Source organism: Poromitra crassiceps (genome assembly GCF_964638095.1).
Source record: "Poromitra crassiceps genome assembly, chromosome: 14".
Classification (NCBI taxonomy): Eukaryota; Metazoa; Chordata; class Actinopteri; order Beryciformes; family Melamphaidae; genus Poromitra; species Poromitra crassiceps.
The window spans coordinates 39,106,509-39,128,244 of NC_139633.1; the positions used below are offsets into that span (position 1 = coordinate 39,106,509).

Below are 21,736 nucleotides of genomic sequence, written 5' to 3' on the forward strand. Positions count from 1 at the left end.
AGACAAAATGGTCAGATTCAGACCCAAGGACCAAGAAGATGGACAAGGCCATTATTGAGATGATAGCTACAGACAACCAGCCATTCACAGTGGTCTCAGATGGTGGTTTTCAGCGGCTTATGGGACTTGCTGAGCCCCGGTACAAAATTAAAGATGAAAAGTTCTACCGTACGACCAAGCTTGATGAGACATATGCTAATGTTCAGAAAAAGCTGAAGAGTCTGATCACACCAGAAGAGGCACCATACATGTCCTTCACAACTGACTGCTGGTCAGGCAAGACTGAATCACTGATGAGCCTCACAGGACATTTCATCCAAAAGGACTGGACCAGAAAGCAGGTTGTGTTAATTGTCAAGCCTATGACCGGATCACATACAGGAGAGTACATCCAAGAGACCTTTTTGGGAATGCTGGAAACCTGGGAAATCAACGCAGACCGCGTGGTTCTTGTTCTAAGGGATGGTGGAGCCAACATGGTGAGGGGCATGAGGCTAACTGAGCTTCCAGATGTAAGCTGCTCTGCTCACACGCTACAGCTTGTAATCAACGATGGTATTTCCAGTCAGAGAGCTGTGCTGGACATTATTGCCACATTGAAGAGCTGTGCAGGTCACTTTGGCCACTCTGTACTGGCCAAACAAAGGCTGAGAGCAATTCAAAATGAGCTTGGCCTCCCACCACACGAGATCATCCAAGCTGTCCAGACTCGCTGGAACTCAACACTGCACATGATGCAGAGGATGTATGAGCAGCGGCGTGCACTGAATATGTACGCCAGTGACCATGGCCACATCAGCACCTTACCTGCTGCACAGTGGGGTATCGTGTCAAACCTGATTGACACACTGGAACCACTTGAGGAAGTGACAAAGGAAATGAGCGACTCAGAGTCTTCAGCCTCATGCATAATCCCCAGTGCATCTGTTCTGAAACTGATGCTGCAACAGGAGGGACCATCTTCAGCAGGCATCAAAACCTTGCGGAAGACCATGCTTGACAGCCTGACCAGGCGATTCTCCAAGGCAGAGGACACAAAGTGTTTGGTGTTGGCAACTGTTCTTGATCCCCGTTACAAGGGCAAGGCCTTCACTTCAGCTGCTACAACAGAGAAAGCAAAAGATTGGCTGAAAGAAGAAGCAGCACAAGGCATGGGAGAAACTGTGACTGGTGAAGCAGAGGATCCAGCCCAGACCAATCCCTCTCCAACTCTTCTGGAGAGTCTGTATGCTCAACTTCTTGGAGCAGCTCACCACACAGTTGAAGAACCCCAGCCACAGTCCAGCTTTGAAAATGAGCTGGAGCGTTACCTGACAGAGCCAGTGGTTGATAGGAGTACCCAGCCTTTGGAGTGGTGGAAGAGGAATGAGGAGAGATTTCGAAAACTTGCTGCACTGGCCAGAAAATATCTCTGTCCGCCACCGTCCACGGTCCCAAGTGAGCGAGTGTTCAGCGAGGTCGGGATCATATACGACAAGCGGAGGAGCCGCCTTACTGGAGAGCATGCAGACAAGCTCTGCTTTCTCCATTATAATATCAAGCTTCTCAACTGGAATTACTGACTTTAATAGCTCAACAAGACTAACTGTTGTTACTAAGATGTAACTTCATCACTCAGTCAGTCGGTCAGTCAGTCAGTGATGGACATTTGTGTTTGCAGGTCTGGCCCAGCTGTTGCAGTCCAGCCAAAAATTTAAAATAGCTCCAGCCTCCCATAGATAGGCTACTATATATTTTGTTTAATTTGTTATGGTTGGTTTTATGTTCAGTTCAGGATTTATTGAATATTTTGATTTTGATATTCAATCAGTACAGAGTACAGAGAATTTATATATTTATTTTATTTAGGTATTTATTTCATCCAGATTCCAGATTTTTTTATTTTATTTGTTCATTTCAACAGTGTTGTTTTCTAATAAATAAAAAAGATTGTTCATTTACAACTGTGTGGATTTTTCCCCCCGCGGGGGTATGATATCGGCCGTTTAATCGGCTATCGGCTATTGGCCGATTAATCGGCTATCGGCTTTTCCCTGCTCCAAACTATCGTTATTCTATCGGTATCGGCCTTTTCCACTATCGGTCGACCTCTACCTAGTACTATCAAATTTCTACCCCATTTCAACCAATCATATCACGACATGCAGCTGTCAATCAAATCTTCATTTCAGGATCATTTTCTCTTCCAAATGAAGTAGAAAATGGCGCCTAGTGCCTGTCATCTGGCAGAATTCCTATCCCATAAACTAACTACTAACTTGGCCAATTGTTAGAAACATGAACAAAAAACAAAAAGTATAATCTCTAAGAATGCAAAGAAATGTAACTGGCTCGTTAAAACGCGCATTCCAGGGATATCGTATTTACAGAAATAGCGTAAAAGGCACGCGCTTGAGAGCGTGGTTGTCAGGGGTCTGCCCTCGGAGATTCCAGGCAGGCGGGCAGCACCCGTGCATCGGATTGTCCGCTCGCTCTGCACGAAGCAGCTGGCTGCCTGGTATTCCGCGGATCCCACTCGCGTAGCGCGACAACACGCTGAATCCCACTCGATTTGGGGGTGGAACACACCATGATTGACCAATGCCAAAGCCAGTCGACAGAATTGTCAAATCAAATCATCGACATGATACTATGAACCGCCTCTCAACTTGTCATCTCAGACAAATAATGTTTTCAGTCTGAAACGGACTGCGACGCACGTGATTAACGGGTTCAGTTCGACTTTAATGTTATTTGTTACAAATGTGTTGGCACTGCTTTGACACTCAAAATGGCTGCTGTGATAAGGCTTTATTATGTCAAATTGTTCTCCCAGTTACAATAACTGTGTGTGTGTGTGTGTGTGTGTGTGTGTGTGTGTGTGTGTGTGTGTGTGTGTGTGTGTGTGTGTGTGTGTGTGTGTGTGCGTGCGTGCGTGCGTGCGTGCGTGTGTGTTTTGCAGGCCAAGAACAGAGCCATCCACTACCTGTACTATATAGAACGGTACAACAACCACACTAGTAAGCTCCACCTCCGGCTCCTACCTCTTCAACTCATCCTCTTCCTTCCTTCTCTCCCTCCTTCATGGCCTCCTCTTTCTCCTCCCTCGTCTGGTCATTTCTCTATTCATAGTATTCCCGTGATGTCACAAGTATTTTCCTACCAATAGAGACACTGCGTAATGCGTCATCATTCAGAAACCACGCCCAAGACGGGGGGAAACACAAACTCCTGTCCAATCCTGGCGTTCTCCTATGTCACGTGCATGGTTGCGTGTTGCACCAAAAGATCGTATATACGGAAGATGAACACTCCAACTTACTTCTCGACAGCTAGATCCACATTTTTCTTCTCGCCAATTCTCAATGGCTTCCTTGTTTTGCTCAGGAGTACAAAAAAACTTTAACTGGCGATTTTTTACATTTGTTTTCTGCGCAGCCCCACCACACAACAGCTTTTAGCTATGTTTAATTCAAGGAAAATGACGCTGGTGTGTGGAAATGAATGGAGCTCTTCCCCCGTGATGGGCGTGGCCTATTACATGCAGTGTCTCTATATGGCGCTACAATACACGCAGCTCATTGGCTGTTTGTGTCATTGGATTGTAATCACCTGTTAATTGATTACAATCACCTGTTATTTTCCAACCAAGATGGCCGTGTTGTGATCTAACAGAATACTATCAATAGGCAAGGCAAGTTTATGTGTAGTGCACGTTTCATACACCGAGGCAATTCAAAGTGTGTTACATAAAATGAATACAATAATAGATTATAAAAAATAAAAACATCACAAAAGATTACAAAATGAAAAAGATAAAGATTTGTGTGAAAGAACAAGCAAAAGTGCATTACATTACAAACAAGGGCAAATTCGCCCCCAGACCACGTGCAGCGTGTGGCAAGCGTGGGGGCAGGCATCCCTGGGTTGTGGCTCGATGGGGTACAGCCACGGATGGAGTGATGCAAAGTGGTGGCAATTGTTATTCCATCTTAATTGTGTTACTTGTTGTATCGTGTCATGACGAAAGCAAAGATACAACAGGGTGAGATAAAGCCAAGGATACATCGGTCCAATATGAAAGTAGCCTATAATACTGTGTGTGTGTGTGTGTGTGTGTGTGTGTGTGTGTGTGTGTGAGAGAGTATCCCCCTACAATGATGATCACAGGTACCCAATACACTAGATGCAGGGCGCATGATGTTGCCCCCATTCACTTGTATAGTAAACTTTGGTTGACTAATGAAGTTCATTTTGAAAATCTCACTGAAAATAAAGAGTTTGTTTTTCAACCAACTCAATGATCATGTTGTTTAACACCTTTCTCACTATAGAAAAGAGACTAAGGCCCAATCCCAATTCTTATTGTTACCCCCCTACCCCTTGTTTCTGAGTGTCCCTCACTTTGGCCCTTGTCCTTCAAAACGGAGCCACAAGGGGTCGGGATTGAAAACAATCATCTAGGAAATGGGACACCACTCATCATGACCAACTGTGATAAAAAAGCTATCCACCTTATTTTTTTATGCCCCACTGTAAAGAATAATTGTGGGTACAAGGTCCGGTTTAACGTGACTTATTGTTGCAGCTTGCCATTTCCTTTGTTACACTCTGCTGCAGACCCCAATTATAAACCGGAAACTGGAGTACGTTGTAAAAGTTATAAATATAGTCACGTTATAAACAACTCCGCATGGAAACAGTGTTACTCGAAATGGTTAAAAGTTAAATCAATTTGGTCATTCAGTGGCGTTTTACTGCCATATAAAGTAACTATTACACTAGCCGCTAGCATTAGCCACAGTAGCCGACTACCCACAATGCATTACGTTATCCCAGCACCCGAACGACACGGCTGTAGAGCAGAATGGCTCTGCTGTGAAATCCTCATAGACGTTTTTTTTGTCAAGTTAAAACCAGAGACTGTAAAACAGTATATTACACCGGAAGCGGAAGAAGCGCCCATCAGGCATCATGGCAGCTAGAAATAAGGTGGATAGAGAAATATTATTTCTCTTTACACTCTTTACAAATGATATAGCCATGTACATTGCACTCTTCACAACATCCTGTGATATCAGTCAATGTTTGAGACGGGTCCTTTGCCTGTCTCATTGAAAATAGAAACACAATAGAAAAATATGAACTGCATCACTGGCACAGCACACTGTAGGCTATGTAAGATGGCTCAGACTGAAAAGTTATTAGTGTGTCTGTCCAGTAACACATGATAACATAGTAAGGGTAACCCAGGTTAATTATTTAGTTGTGACACATTTACAGATGTCACTCAAAGGCCACACTCGCGTGCTTTACCGACGGCTCCTGAATGCGTCATGTGCACTGAGTTGACTAGTAGAGAGAGACCGCAGCTGCGATAGTGTCTGTCTGCTCTCAACTCCGTTAATCTGGCTTTAATCTTCATCACAGCGGCTCATTACCCGCTGTACACAACGTGCACTGGTTCTGCACAAGCACTCGAGGGTCTCTCCTCCTTTTACCGACTCTCTCACTAATCTCACCGCTGTTTACATGCTTTTCAGATCGGCTAGCTAACACGCTAGTTAGCTGTTAGCTACTTAGCTTAGCTCTCTCCCTCTCGGTAAGATGTGTTGTTCGTTACGCATAGCATTCACGTATATTTGCTGGAGGGGGAGAAGTCTCCCGCTAGTCTTGATGTCCAGTGTGATGGCAGAGACACTGGGAAATGTGTTTATTTGTTGCGGCGCGTATAACGTTAATTAGACGAATTGATTGAGTTGATTTCTTAGCTCCATAAGACCGGTATTCTTTTTTGACATTTGATTCTGGCGATTGGGTTGCTTCATAATCGGGACATGAAACGATCCCATGTGGTTTTCGCTGGGTCGGGTGTCCAAAAAGGATCTATTTTGTAGCTCTCCATAGTGACATTTCAGTGTTCCAGCTTTTGACACGGATCTGCTTGCAGCTCGGCTGGCGGGCTGGGTGGATGGTGCTTGAAGTGGCCGGCCGTACCGTGTATGTTCAAATCGTCGCAAAATACCTAACCAAAACTTACAATGAATGTCTTCTTTTAATGTCGATACAAAGGATCACTGGGTCGGAATGTTGAAACACGCATTTCAGAACTCGATATTTGCAAAGATTGCTGTCCCTCTTCCACAAGGAGGAAACCAGTGGCCGCAGCCAAACAAGACCAAACATACCACAGTAACGTCCGCTACTTCATCAAGAAAGGAATTCCACACAGCCAGAGCATCCCGAGTCCCCCCCCCCTCCCCTCTTCGGGAAACGAGAGTGAATTGTCAATCTTCGATATAAACGTATATCAGACTACTGTTTTTATGTATAAATGTATGCACCAAGAATTATTTATTTTTACCTACTGTCTTCTATAATTTCTTTGTACTGAACTCTAATGTTCACTCATATCCAACCAGACAATCACATAACATTCACCTTCCATTTTCCCGCACAAATTTAGGTCAATTTAACATTAGGTATAGAGGTCCATCCTTATGGAATTCCACCCCCCCTTCAATCAGAACCTGTCAATCATTGCCTATTCTTAAATCAAGAATGAAAAAAACCCTGTTAAATCAATAACATCTCTTATCTGCATACATGTTTTTATCTCTTCTTCTTTACTTTCTTTTCTTTCTTTTTGTTCGTTAAATTTTATTTTTATTTCATACTTACTGATTTTATTTCTACTTATGATGTTATACAAGTAGAGGCCTCGTATAGGCCCTTGCGGGTCTCCTGCCTCTACTTTGCACATTTATTGTCGTGTTGATAACTATCAGTATTTTTGTATGTTTGAATATGTGCTAAATAAAGGAAAAAAAAAAAAAAAAAAACTCACCGAGCGTCCCCGAGAGTGAAAAGCGTCCTTTGCGTACTATGACTGACTGATCCATTCCTCATTGACTTTCTGGCGAGTTGACCACGTTCCGCACGCAGTAAAAATCAAATCAAGTCAAGGAAGGAAGCAGAATGAAGTGCTGTTACTTACTGAGTAGACACTCTCTCACTGGTGAGACTAGACGCTCTGAGCCCTCAGCGAGCCGTTTTTGGAGCAAATCGGCGCTCGCTTGTTAAGTGTGAACTGTCCACAGACGTGAGCGGGGAGCTCCACAACCATCACCGACGAGTCACAGAGGTCCCACAGATATCTGTCGGGAAGCATGCATAGGCTTCGGGCGAAGCACGGCCCTTAGTTGTGGTATAATGAGCATATACCACCACGGCCTGTCGGGATCTATTGCTTAAATATGCACTTCCACTCAAGTCTCCTGTGGTAAAAACCCATTTGTCAGCTGCTGCTGTACAGATTTGTGTGTGTGTGTGTGTCATCGTGCTCTGTCGAGTTCACCGGAGGAAAAAGTTAGCTTCCTGTTCTGGCCTGAGACCAGAGGGGTGTGGGTGTGTGTGTGTGTGTGTGTGTGTGTGTGTGTGTGTGTGTGCGGTCTTGTACTTTTCTCCTTGTGAGAGCCAGTGTGAGTCTGTCTCTGCAGCAGACTTACCTGCTGCAGAGACAGATTTTGGCAGGTGTGTGTGTGACAACAAAAAGATGGGGGGGGGGGGTTTCAGCCTGCAGTGTGCTCGCTGTGTAAGCCCCGCCCATTTGTACTCCTTCACAGCCACACTGAGCTCCCTGGTGCCATTTCCCCTGGTAAGCAGTTCAACTCAACACTGATTTCCTGATTGCAGAAAAATTGCAGAGTAACGCAATTAAGACGATTGCTCAACAGAAACGTTTTGAAATACCCCTGGGCCACACCCTGTTCTTTGCTCTGAAAATGGCAAATCTGAAATAAAATGGTTACCATATTGAACCCCCTGTGACCGCAGGCATGGTCTTGGTGTTTCCTGTTTCTTCTCCAGGCAAGTATTATGACACAGCGTAACACAGAGTGGACATTTAACTTATTTTCTTGCCTTCAAAGTAGACGACAAAACAACAAAAACAAGTTTTGCCGGCAGTGTATTTTCCAGGGTGATGTCTAGGTAGATTTCCAAATGCCTCCAAAGGGACTAAGCCCTGGTTCACACCATAGGCATCTCTGAAGTAGCGCTTCACGGAAGCTTTGAGCAGGATAGAACAGAAGCTGCAACTATCGCTGCAGCACGCGTGCAGCGTAGCTTCAGCGTGGCGTGCAGCGTAGCTTCAGTGGAGCGTGCAGCGTAGCTTCACCGTAGCTTCAGCGTGGCGTGCAGCGTAGCTTCAGTGGGGCGTGCAGCGTAGCTTCACCGTAGCTTCAGCGTGGCGTGCAGCATAGCTTCACCGTAGCTTCAGCGTGGCGCGTAGCGTGCAGCGTAGCTTCAGTGTGGCGTGCAACGTAGCTTCACCGTAGCTTCAGCATGGCGTGCAGCGTAGCTTCAGCGTGGCGTGCAGCGTAGCTTCAGCGTGGCGTGCAGCATAGCTTCAGTGTGGCGTGCAGCGTAGCTTCACCGTAGCTTCAGCGTGGCGTGCAGCGTAGCTTCAGCGTGGCGTGCAGCGTAGCTTCAGTGTGGCGTGTAGCGTAGCTTCACCGTAGCTTCAGCGTGGCGTGCAGCGTAGCTTCAGCGTGGCGTGCAGCGTAGCTTCAGCGTGGCGTGCGGCCGCTGTGATCGGTCTCGCCTGTTAACAAGGACGCTGAAATGAAACTGCCTCCGTGCTGCGTTGCAGTGTGTGTGTTCGGCCTGTAAGAATGAAAGGAGAATTCAGTTTTTTTTACAACCTGGACCTTATTTCCAGCTTTATTTATGCTTTATAACTCCGCCAGAAATGAAATTTTTGATATCGATGCACTACAAAGCTATAATGCACCGAGCAGCAGCCTGGAACAGAGGAAATAGGGGCATGTGCAATGTGTGCATTTACGTCCTGTAAATAGCATATTTTCAGACAGAGACAGGGTGAACAAACACGCTGGAAGGTAAATACAGCATTCATTTTCTCATTGTCTCTATGATATAATAAGGATATGAGCCGCTGCGTGACAGAACATAAGTTATTTACAGGACATAAATACATGCTGTGCTTTTCACGGCATGTTATATCTTTATACAGAGTCCTTTTCAGAAAGTGATGTTCTAGGTGAGTAGTATAGCATAGCTGAAAATAAAAGGTCCATGTTGTAAAAAAAAACCCAGCATTCTCCTTTAAACCAGTGGATGCCTATTCATTGTATAGACAGTTTTCATGGAATTGTGTTGCTAGGCAACCGTTTGGAACCTAGCTTACGTTCTCTTAATTATTGTACCAGCACACACTGCAACAGGAAGTGAGCTGGGGGCAATTTAGAATGTTTTGTAGCGACCAGCTCGTTTGAATCACATCACCGCCCACTGATCACGAGTTCATTCATGTTTCTCACTGTTAACACCCGCAAACATCCAATAATCCAATCACAACCCTCCAAAAAAAACACGTAATGTGAACCCAACCCCCCCCCCCTCCCCCGAAATCTACTAGTATGTGTCAGAGCAGCGAGTGTGATCAGTCAGGGTGGAGAGGAGAAAGTCATCTTTAACCTCGTCGTCCGTGCGCGTTGTTAAAGTCCACGTCGTGTAGCAAACTTGTGTGGAGCTTGAGCCACGTCTCTGTAGTCCGTTGAGGAGAAGGAATAATCCGGTGCGGTGGAGTCTGACACAATCCTGACTTGACTACTGACTGACTGACTGACTGGTTACCGTGAGCATGCTGTCACTGTGACAACACTGATACTATGGGTTTTTTTTCCCTTCAATATTTTATTTTCAAGTTTTCTTGAAACAGAACAAGATACAGGGGAGAAAACAAAACAAAAAACAAGCCGCAACGACACTCAATATTACCGTTTCAGTAATATAATATCGTGCTACCAGCTGGATAGCTGGGGCGGCTGGGGCTGGGGCGGCTGTAGCTCAGGAGGTAGAGCGGGTCGTCCACTAATCACTTTGGATAAAAGAGGTCGGTGGTTCGATTCCCGGCTCCTCCAGTCTGCATCTCGAAGTGTCCTTGGGCAAGACACTGAACCCCAAATTGCTCCTGTTGGTGTGCCAGCAGCCTGCCACCATCGGTGTGTGAATGGGTGAATGTACCTACTGACTGTAAAAGCGCTATATAAATGCAGGCCATTTACCATTTACCATTTACAAGCATCATGCTCTCATCCATGTGTGTATAGCGCTCAACAGTCACGTGACTTTTCGTGACATAATTTGCCCCGGAAGTAAGTTCCGCATTCATTTTCTCCAGAGACATTTTGATAAATCCTTATATAACAAGTTTTAAGGCTGGAACCAAGCCAACCCGTGACCTACTGAATCGTGAGTGACCATAAAACATTCGGTTTAAGCAAGAACAAAAAACAACAGGATTTTTGTTTTCCCCGTTACACATGCTTCTCCATAATCTAGGCCTGATAACACTCATTAAAAAAGTTGACCTTACACAGCAGATTACCCCTGCTCTAGTCATCAGCCTATCACAACACAGCAGATTACCCCTGCTCTAGTCATCAGCCTATCACAACACAGCAGATTACCCCTGCTCTAGTCATCAGCCTATTAGAACATGTTTAGCTTGTTGAAGCAACAGATAGCCACCAATGATTGGGAGACAAAAATCAGTAGTAAGTTTGATTTTTCATTAAGAGAAAATACCGCTGGTATCCATACTGTCGTAAAAGAGTATTGTATCCCTTTCAAATTTTTAGTATTGATACTTATTGATACTTTTGACAACTCTACCCTGCACTCACTCACAAATTCAGCCCTTCATCCCTTCTTATTAATCCTCCCTCCTCTTCCTTCCTCCTCTTTCTCCTCCCAATCCTTGTGAGTCCCTTGTGTTTTTATGTCGTATTTCCTCAAATATGACCAGAATCTTTGATTCAGATTTCATTCATCTGTCAGCTTTCCTTCGATCCTTCTTTCTGTCCTTGCTTCCTTGCATCTCTCCCTCCCTCTCTTCCTCCATAGATGACATCCAGTCAGTGTACTGTAAATCAGATGACATTGTCAGTATAGTGTAAATCAGATGACATCCAGTCAGTGTACTGTAAATCAGATTACATTGTCAGTATAGTGTAAATCAGATGACATCCAGTCAGTGTACTGTACATCAGATGACATTGTCAGTATAGTGTAAATCAGATCACATCCAGTCAGTGTACTGTACATCAGATGACATTGTCAGTATACTGTAAATCAGATGACATCCTGTACATCCAGTCAGTGTACTGTACATCAGATGACATTGTCAGTATAGTGTAAATCAGATGACATCCAGTCAGTGTACTGTAAATCAGATTACATTGTCAGTATGGTGTAAATCAGATGACATCCAGTCAGTGTACTGTACATCAGATTACATTGTCAGTATGGTGTAAATCAGATCACATCCAGTCAGTGTACTGTAAATCTGTTGTTTTCTTCAACAGTTTATCATGACATTGATACCAAGTTCAAGAGGACGACTCTCCGCATGAAGAAACAAAATAAAGGTGTGTGTTTTTAGGTGTATTTTTACCTGTGTGTGTGTGTGTGTGTGTGTGTGTGTGTGTGTGTGTGTGTGTGTTTGTGGGGGGGATGGTTATTCATGGTGTTTATAGAAAGTGCATTTCAATCAGTGCTGCTAAATGTTTGTGTGCACCTTTGTTTACTCCCCCTACCCCGTGCCTCCCCCGTCTCTCCCCCTCTCTCTCTCTCAGGTTACGGTCTTCACTGCCATCGGGCGATCATCACTCTGTGCAGGCTGATTGGAGTGCAGGACATGTACTGCAAGGTGGAGGGATCCGTCAATCTCCTCAACATCACCAGGGCGCTCTTCAACGGACTAGCCAATCAGGTGAGGCCGTGGCGGCGTGGTGGGCAGGATCTGTTGGGTCTGAGAAAATATAGTAATATTAATACTGACTGTAATGTCTATTTATGGACATTACAAGTCTATAAAATTTAGTTTTAAGACTTGAAAGTAATGCAAATTTACCTCTTTTATCGTCTCTTGTTTTTAAATTGTCTTATTGCATGTTACAAAGTTTGTTACAAATCGACCATCTTTGCTAGGATCTACGCGATCTTACACAGAAGAAGAAGACTAACTGTGCCTAGTGATGGCTATACAGGTTCTTCTCCTCTCTCATCGCTCTGTTTTCCATCTCCATCAAACGTTGATGAGAAGAAATGTTCAGTTCTGTTCACTAACATCTTTCTCCTCCTCTTCTCTCTCCACCCCTCCCGCTCCTCAGCAGATGCACCATGATGCTATAATTTTATTATTATTTCTTTCTTTCTTGCCCATTTTCCCCCCAATTGGACACGACCAATTCCTCTGCTATCCGGGCGTTGCTCCACCCCCTCTGCCGATCTGGGGAGAGTTCTAGACTAGCACACGCTTCCTCCGATACATGTGCAGTCGCAAGCTGCTTTTTTTCCACCTGACAGCCAGGAGTTTCACGGCAGGAAGTAGCGTGTGGGAGGATCACGCTATTCCCCCTAGTTCCCCTTCCACCACGAACAGGCCGACTGGACGAGGCACTAGTGCAGCAACCAGGACGCAGAGATGGGCAGTATTTGAAATACTTGTATTTGAAATACGTATTTCAACTACTTTTTTGTATTTTGTAATTTGTATTTGGCTGGGCAGAGAAAAATGAGATGTAATTTGTATCAAGATACTTTCAGATCTTGTATTTTGTGTATTTCAAATACATAAAATACATTTTTCTTTTTATTCTCAAATTGACACATGTAAACATTGACACAGGTTTAAACTAAAGATGGAGAAATTAGTTGTACTAAAAACAACTAAGTGAACTAAACTGAAACCTGATATGAATAAACAGAGAAATTACTTGTACTAAAAAACAACTAACTGGACTGAACTGAAACCTGATTTGAATAGGAGAAATTAGTTGTACTAAAAACAACTAAGTGAACTAAACTGAACTGAAACCTGATATGAAAAGATGGAGAAATAAGGTGTATTAAAAAACAACTAACTGAACTGAAACCTGATGTGAAAAGATGGAGAAATTAGTTGTACTAAAAACAACTAAGTGAGCTAAACTGAAACCTGATATGAATAGATGGAGAAATAAGTTGAAAAAACAACTAACTGAACTAAACTGAAACCTGATATGATTCAGAATAGATAGAGAAATAAGTTGTACTGAAAAACAACTAACTGAACTAAACTGAAAGCTGATATGATTCAGAATAGATTGAGAAAGAAGTTGTATTGAAAAACTAACTAACTGAACTAAACTGAAACCTGATGTGAATAGCTGAAGAAATAAGTTGTACTGGAAAAAAAAACCCTAACTGAACTAAACTGAAACCTGATTTGAATAGGAGAAATTAGTTGTACTGAAAAACAACTAACTGTCATAAACCTGATTTGAATAGATGGAGAAATTAGTTATACTGAAAAACTATAACTGAACACCAAAGTACCCTAATGAAAATCAAAAATGTCTTTCTGTTGCTACAAGGATGTCTGAGCTTCACTGTGCATAATGATGGCTGTGCAGATTTTGACACTAGAATGGTGTTACCACTGCTGATAGTGGAAAGTTGTATTCAGTGAGTGATTGTTCTTTAGTAATTATGTTCTAGATAGCCAGGTTGTTTTGGATTTTGTTTATGAAGCAGAAGGAGGGGAAGTCATTTTAAGGATGTAAGGATTTGAACAAGAGTCCAATTTCATGGAAGGCCTTTTTTGTTTGAGATGCAGTTTCTCATCGTTCCTCTCACCGATTCACAATTTCACAACCTTAGACAGGATGTGCATCAGGGCATTCAATTCCTGAAATGTAACCTTTTCTAGTTGTATAAATATGTTTGCACGTTAAATAAATACTGTGACGACAAGTTACTGACATGGTGGTGAATGTGAAGTTGTTTAAAGGGGACCTACTATGCCTTTTACCTATTTCAGTTATTTATATATTGTGTTATGATGTCAGATATCTATGGCTAAACATAGTCAAAGTTCCAAAACTTGAGGTTAACATGCAGAAATGCTGCCTTTAAGTCAAAAGCCCTCACAGAAGGTGATTAACAGCTGAGCTGAAGGAGAAATTAGTTCTACTGAAAAACAACTAAAACTAAAATGGAAGAACTGCAGTGTGTTAGGGAGTACACATACTGTGACAGAGGACTAAAGAGAGGATTTACTGTCTAAGGAAACCAGAAAATTTCACTTTTGAATAGCTGAAATCAGAGAATTAGGACATTTTCCTTAAAGAAATGTCTCTAAATGATTAATAGATCATCAAAATAGGCAATTAATTTAATATTTGGCAATTCATCTATGAATTGACTAATAGTTGCAGCTCTTTATAAGTTTTTATAAAATGTATTTTCATGTATTTTCAAAATACAAAATACGTATTTGTATCTCAAATACATTTTCAGACAGGTATTTTGTATTTGTATTGTGATACATTTTTTGAGCAAGTATTTGTAATTTGTATCAAAATACTTTATGATGTATTTTCGCCCATCTCTGCCAGGACGCGTGTATCGTTTTCCCAACCCGGTTTCCATGAAAGCACACATCACTTCCGCTCGCTCGCGCGGAAGATGCCAGCTTGGAAAATACTTTATAAAGATGACTGAAGATCGCCGTTATGCAGCAGAGCGGATATATAGCCTATAGCCTTTATGCATAATATGACACATGAATTAAGTGCATATACTGTATATCACTTTATGCATATAATATGACATCATTTAAGTCACATCGTTTTTTCTTGGCTTTTAAAAGTAATATATAGTATTTATATTGGGGGCTGCGGAGTGTCACCCACACAGCGATTTAACCTTACTATGAAAGCAATGCAATCCACAGTCGGATTGCAGGCAGCCTGCAGTGGAAGGGCGAAAATTCGCTTAGGGCAAATATTCGGTTAATAAATTACTTTTTAGTCGAGCGTTTCGCTAGCTTTCTAAGCTAGCAGAGCGGCTAGGGGCTTCTTCCGGTCGCGTCATGTGGGAGGTGGCGGTGGTTTCACCTAAACTGGGTTGGGAAAACAATAAACGCAACCAGGACTCATAGCCCACCCGCAGACACGGCCAGCACTCATACCCCACCAGCTTCCCACCCGCAGACACGGCCAATAGTGTCTGTAGGAACGTCTGACCAAGCCGGAAGTACCGCTGCCGGCAAAAAGAAAGACTGAGTTCAGCTTCCACACCTCTCTTCATCCCTCGCTCTCTCCATCTCTTCCACTCCTCCGTCTCGTCCAGGAAACCCCGGCGGACCAAACGTCAGCTCTTCACTGACGCCCGTCTCCTTCTCCTTCCTTCTCCTGCAGGAAACGCACCAGACGCTGGCGGACAAGAAGCTGCTGCATGTGGTGGAGTTCCGGTCTGAGCGCGGCCCGTTGCCCACGGTGGTGGCGAGTCCAAGAGGCGGGGCACGACCCGACCCCGAGCCCGAGGACCAGGTCCCCGACACTCGGCTGCACTGGGACGACGTCCGGGCCGCTCAGGGGCTCAAGCGTTCTGTGTGGGCCAGCGTCAAACGCACCATATGGTAGAGCGGGAGCGGGGGTCAAACGCACCATCTGGTAGAGGGGGAGCGGGGGTCAAACGCACCATCTGGTCGAGCGGGAGCGGGGTTTGGGACTGAAACGGGTCCAACGTGTCGGAGCCGGTTGGGAATATGGCAACTTTTGACTTTGCAGAATTTGACTTTTTCCATTTTTGTGACTTCAAAACTACATAATGGTCATCATTCCGTGTCTCTAAAGCCCAGTTTAAACCAAGGATTCACGACGAGAGGAGTTGAAACTTGCAACTACTCGCAACCAGCCCCTGCGACTTGACAAGCTGAATTGCTGGCAACACCATCAGATGGCAGGAGTGGAGATGAGACAGGCCAGTTTACACCGCTGCAGCTTTTTGTCTCGTTGCGAATCATTGGTGTCAACTTAAAATCTAAGAGCAGTAGTTCGCAACGTGGGCTTCGGGGACCACCAGGGGTCCTTGAGGGAGTTGCAGGGTGTCCCCAGCAAATGAATGAATTATGAAATGTTATAATTTTATTTACAAGTAGGGCTGGGCAATATGGTTGAAATCAATATCACGATAATCATGTTTTTTGTTTTCAGTATCGATATATTTTACGATATGGCTCACGTATGCAAAATCTTATTAAACTGAATGGTAATGTTAAAGACGAGCTGAACCCTTTTTCTTTCCTGTTCAAGTTCACATACCTGGGTATTCAGTGCACCTTTTTAATATTGTATGCAAAAAAGTTACCAAAAATCTTTTTTTTTTTTTTTTTTTTACACTTTTTCACATCAAAATTTTTCATGATTTCATTTATAACAGTAATCTATAGTTTGGTGACGTCACATAAGTACTATCAAATTTCTACCCCATTTCAACCAATCATCTCACGACATGGCAGCTGTCAATCAATCTTCATTCAGAGGAGAATTTTCTCCTCGTTAAACTCGCATTCCAGGAATATCGTTATGTCCGCGGGTCTTACCCCGGCCCCCTCGAAGATTCCATAGGCAGTTCCGGTCCGCACGGAAGCAGCTGGCTGCCTGGACGTGCCTGGTTCTCTGCGGATCCCACTTTCCTAGCGCCACAACACACTGAATCCCACTCGATTTGGGGGCTGAACTCGCCAGGATTGGCCAACGCCCAATCCAGTCCCCAGAATTGTCGAATCAAATCATCGACACGCTATGGCCTGCCTCTCAAACATCTGTCATCTCAAACAAGATTTGTTTTCAGTCGTGCCACTTGGGTTCAGCTCGTCTTTAAGTGTGATGTCAAACAAAATAGAAACATTCAAATAATATTCCTTAAAAAAAATCATACTTCATTTTGTCAAGTAAAGTGAGTAAACTGTGCTTGTTATCAATTTACACAGCTACATTTTGTCATGATATCCCAAAATCACCATATCATCACGATATATTTCAACTGATAGACGATAAACAATTATCGGATTATTATCGGACAATTATTATTGGAATTATCACCCAGCCCTACTTACAAAAATGTACCACAATTGGTGTGACTGGTTTGATAATAGTTTTACTATTATCTCTCCACCGACAATACAGACAGTCATGGAATTCTGGACAAATTCATATCTGACAACATAAATATTCTCAAATTTGGGTTTCAGAGAAATTGAATGGGGGTGCCGGGCTCAGATATGCACTAAATTATTGATATGAAAAAGGTTGAGTCACTGATCTAGAGGATCCAGTCTGTAAAACTGTGATCATTTTCAGCATCTCTTTAGGTTACATTTCTGTCAACTTTGTTGTATCAATCATTTTGTAAGATTAACATTGGGCGTCTCATTTTGGAACCGAAGTCCTTTTTTTTTTAAAGTGTCAAAATATCCTTCTGCTTCATCCTTGTGGCGTTGTAGCAAAATATGTGCTGTGGAAATAAAGTCTGAAACTGTAAAATACATCACTCTCTGCATACCTTTCTGTCTCAGAGCAGTGGCGTAGCCAGACTTGGCACATTGGGTGTGCCACAGAAAGAGAGGGTGTGCCAGGGGGCGGAGCATTTAAAAATTTGGGCCTTTTCAAGCCAGAGTTAGAGGGAAAATGGCGACATCTAGTGGACAAAAAAAATCACTACATAGTGCCTTTAAGATGGGACGTGGAGGATGTCTCCTTCACATCAGTGCTGAAATGGCGGCAATGCTGGCAAAATACAGCATCAACTTTAATGCTGTACTCTAGCCAACTGTATCTGTTGTACCATTTAGCTGAAAAACACCTATGTTCTAGTCGGGAAGAACGCAAGTTTGGTTGGCATGCAGGTTCGTCCACTGCAGAGAGATCTGTAGCGTCAGTGTCCTCTGGCTATGCACAAACCTCGGGTGTGGTGTTGGCTGCGTTCCCCGCTGATAACGTCATTGTTTCGGCTGCATCATCTTCTTCATCATCGTCTGACTCTTCTCCACTGTGCACCACCAATACAGGTGCGGGAACGGGTGCACTACAATCTGCACTTGTTGAGGGGGAGGGTGACGATGAGTCATCTTCTTCCTCGTCGTCAATGCGACGTTTCTTGCCTTTGCCGAAAAAGCTTAAAAGCGAGCTTTGTTTCATGTCTTCTTGATTTGGCGCTGCTGCTGCTGTGCGTGCATTTGTTTACTTTACGTGGACGACAGCTTAACTAGTTTCCCATCATGCTCCGGGGCACATAGGTCAGCGGACAGTTGGACACTTAAGCATGACAGCTGATGTGTTTTGCAGACAAACAAAAAACTTTTTTTTACCCCATTTTTTTTGGGTGTGCCAGGCCAGCTGCCTGTCTGGGTGGCATTGGCACACCCAGGCACACCCGTGCCTACGCGCCTGTCTCAGAGCCGTTAAATAATGCATGTTGTGTCTGTAGAGTAATGAGTTGTGACTGCAGGTAAGACTAGTGGTTACAGATGGTCACTGTCCAGTCTATCTGTACATTAAATAATGAACGTTGTGCCTGTAGAGCACACATGGGCAAAATATGGCCCGCGGGCCGCATCCGGCCCGCGGGCGCCACCTGTGTGGCCCGCGATGGAATTGCAAAAAAAAAAAAAAAAAAAATTACACACACACAGTGCACCTGAACGCAACATGCAAGATACCCGCTGAATAAGTGTCCAAATGTTCATGTCATATTCTGGCCAATACTCCACTTCTGTTATAGCATTTCAGTCTGGAATATGGAATATCTTTCAATAATCTTTATGACTAAAAGGCTACATTGAAGTAGAAATATAAATAACTCCAATAACTCATTGGTTTTGGATTTATCTAGCTTCAAGACTGCATTTTTGTTTGTGTGACCCTCAACACAGGCTTTGATCATCCCGGGACACTTACTGATACTTATGCTTAAATTAACCCACACATATTCTGATTTATTTCGAGAAAAACATTTCAGCTAGTGGAAATTCTAATTGGCTGGTAACTTTAAAATCTAGCAGCCATATTGGCAGGTGGTCAAAAAAGTTAATTTCAAGCCCTGAGAGCAGGTGGTGACATAGGAGTGAGTGAGAAAAGGATCAAATATTGATGGTTAAGACTGAATAATGACATCACAACTGTTCATTTAAAATGAGTTATTCCTCTAAACCTGGCTTCAAATGCACCAAAGTTTTCGCGCTGGCGCCGTTCGGCCCTCAGCAAAACCTGGTAGCGACGACATTTTTTGTGGCCCTCTCTATCATCAAAATTACCCATCCATGGGTTACGCAACACGTTCTCACTCCGAGCACGTAGCATATTGACGCTTTGTCCCGTCCCTTATGCGCCACTTGTTACTAACATGGTACCCTTGAGCGACCCATGAAACGACTTGGGCTTTCCGACTAAACTCAATGCAAACCCATAGAAGTCATCTTTGACGCTTATGGCAACTGCTCCCCCATTAGCCTAACTGCTCCCCCATTAGTCAACTGCTCCCCTATTAGCGTCTGGGGGGAGGTTAGGTTTAGGTGTGGGGGGTGGGAGAGGTTAGGTTTAGGGTCTGGGGGAGGTTAGGTTTAGGCATGGGGGTGGGAGAGGTTAGGGTTAGGGTCTGGGGGAGGTTAGGTTTAGGCATGGGGGGTGGGAGAGGTTAGGGTTAGGGTCTGGGAGATGTTAGCTCCTCCAGACCCTAATGGGGGAGCAGTTAGGCTAATGGGGGAGCAGTTAGGCTAATGGGGGAGCAGTTGCCATAAGCGTCAAAGATTACTTCCATGGGTTTGCATTGAGTTTAGTCGGAAAGCCCAAGTCGTTTCATGTGTCGCTCAAGGGTACCATGTTAGTAACAAGCGATGCACAAGGGACGGGACAAAGCGTCAATATGGTACGCGCTCGGAGTGAGAACGGGTTGGGTTACGGCATGACAATATTTGTTCGGCCCCCGGCAACAATCTGGGTTTCTCATGTGGCCCCCCATGAAAAATAATTGCCCACCCCTGCTGTAGAGTAATGATTTGTGACAGCAGGGAAGACTAGTGGTTACAGATTGTCACTGTCAGTGTCCATTCAGTCTTATATGTAGGCTACTTGTTTCTCTCCCTGCCAACTTTAGCTCTGATTATCATGACTTAAAATCCGACAACAGCGGCGTAAGAATTTACCATCGAGTAAATGCCTCAAATGATTTTGCACGTCCAGAAATGTGTCCTCCCCCGGTGGGGGTGAGTCACTGCCGACACCGCTCGACCTTAGAGGATTCTCTGCTGCAGCCTGACATCAGTTCACTCTGACAAACTCAGTCTGTCACAAACAAAGGAAAGGTCAGTCCAGGAAAATAAACTTTCAAAAAGCATGTTTTATTGTACATTATATTATGATTTGAGGATTTCCTTATTTGACGAAATGCAAAAGCAAAGACCTGAGCTCTTCTGGGCAGATGATGGCTAGCCTGGGTAAACCCATCCCCCACGTGTCACGTGGGGGCTGGGTTTACCTAGGCTAGATGATGGCCAGAAGTTGGAGTGGTTGTTTAAGACAGGTACTATTTAAGACTGCTAACTTTATTTCTAGGGCCTGGAATAGAAGGCAAGCACAGCTCTTTAAGTAGGTTCAGGTGGTGGTGTTCATGCTGTACAACCTTACTGTATTTTGGGTGTTTCTGTTGGTTTTATGTTTTGATCATTGTTTGTTTAAATGATGAACAGTAAAAGTGTCATGTAAGCCCATGTGGGCTGGGCTTCATTTGAAGCATGACACTTAAGTAAAGAAAATCAATCAATCAAGCACTCCGGTTCCTCTCAAATCAAATCAAAGTTGTAGGTTTAAATTGCATTTTACACAGAAGTGTCACAACGCAATCCAGAGAATAGACTCATCAGAATAAAACTTAAGTGGTTTTCTAATTGTTTCCAAAACCAGGCTCCAGGTGGTGCAATGTGAAATAGAGAGCCAAAGTCAACGTCACTTCCTGCTTCAACATACGCACCAGAGACTTTTCATCTATTTTCCCATAGACATTTTGTAAAATGCTTATAAAAAGTTTTATTTAGTCAAACCAAATGATTCAGCTATATTTAGAAACAGCTGAGAGACCATACAATGTTGGGGTTGTCCTACAACCCAGGTTTTACGAGTGAGAACGAGGAATCTCACGCTATGCCAAGTTGCTCCATTCAACGCCCGACTGGAAAATGTCTATTTTCTAAAAAAATTGACCCCTATAAAACCATCCATTACGCCTGGGGGCGTCAATGGCCATGGCATGGGCGCGGCCACCCGCTCCACCCCGTGACGACACGTCACGCCCGTGCCACTGCCATATTGTCACTCAAAGCGTCCAGCAGCCCACTGTTCTGAAGAAGGAGCGAGGCTAGATGTGTGAGATTCCTTGTTCTCACTCGTAAAACCTGGGTTGTAGGACAACCCCAACGTTTTACTTCGTTTCGAACTTCGGAATCTCACACTATGCCATCTATACACCCAACCTCGCTGCAAGGAAGCACCTCGTGCTACCCTGAGACCCGAGGCAGGCAACGGAGCACATGGCCTCAGCCCATGGCAACCGTAGGCATAAGAGTAGTCTCGCTGGCCAGCCTCCCCTCCCGAGATGAGTCTGGCGGCGCAGGTCTCCATAGTGGGATTGTGATGGGTGGCGCTTGGCGGCAGTGCACTTGGAAAATAGTTTCCAACAATCCAACTTGCCATTTTCAGCATGTAGCAACGAGCTAGCGTGTAGGTTTCTGCCATTAGCTTGCTAGCTAGTTAGCGTTGTTGTTTTCACTGAGGTGGCAGGGCACTATTTACAGCGACACACAGGGAGGAGGGAGCGGACGTCTGATTGACGTGGTCGGAGCCAATGA

General features: G+C 44.1%; 1 protein-coding gene across 1 annotated transcript in view; it reads left to right on the forward strand.

Moving 5' to 3' along the window:
* The window catches only part of mrps5 (mitochondrial ribosomal protein S5), a 69,693-nt gene extending 52,328 nt beyond the window's left edge, over positions 1 to 17,365 (forward strand). The window contains exons 9-12 of the mRNA XM_083650463.1: positions 2,942 to 2,999; positions 11,373 to 11,435; positions 11,643 to 11,779; positions 15,252 to 17,365. Coding sequence (XP_083506589.1) covers positions 2,942 to 2,999; positions 11,373 to 11,435; positions 11,643 to 11,779; positions 15,252 to 15,476 — 483 coding nt within the window. The 3' untranslated portion in view covers positions 15,477 to 17,365. The remainder of the gene's footprint in view (positions 1 to 2,941; positions 3,000 to 11,372; positions 11,436 to 11,642; positions 11,780 to 15,251) is intronic.
* The last annotated feature ends 4,371 nt before the right edge of the window (positions 17,366 to 21,736 follow it).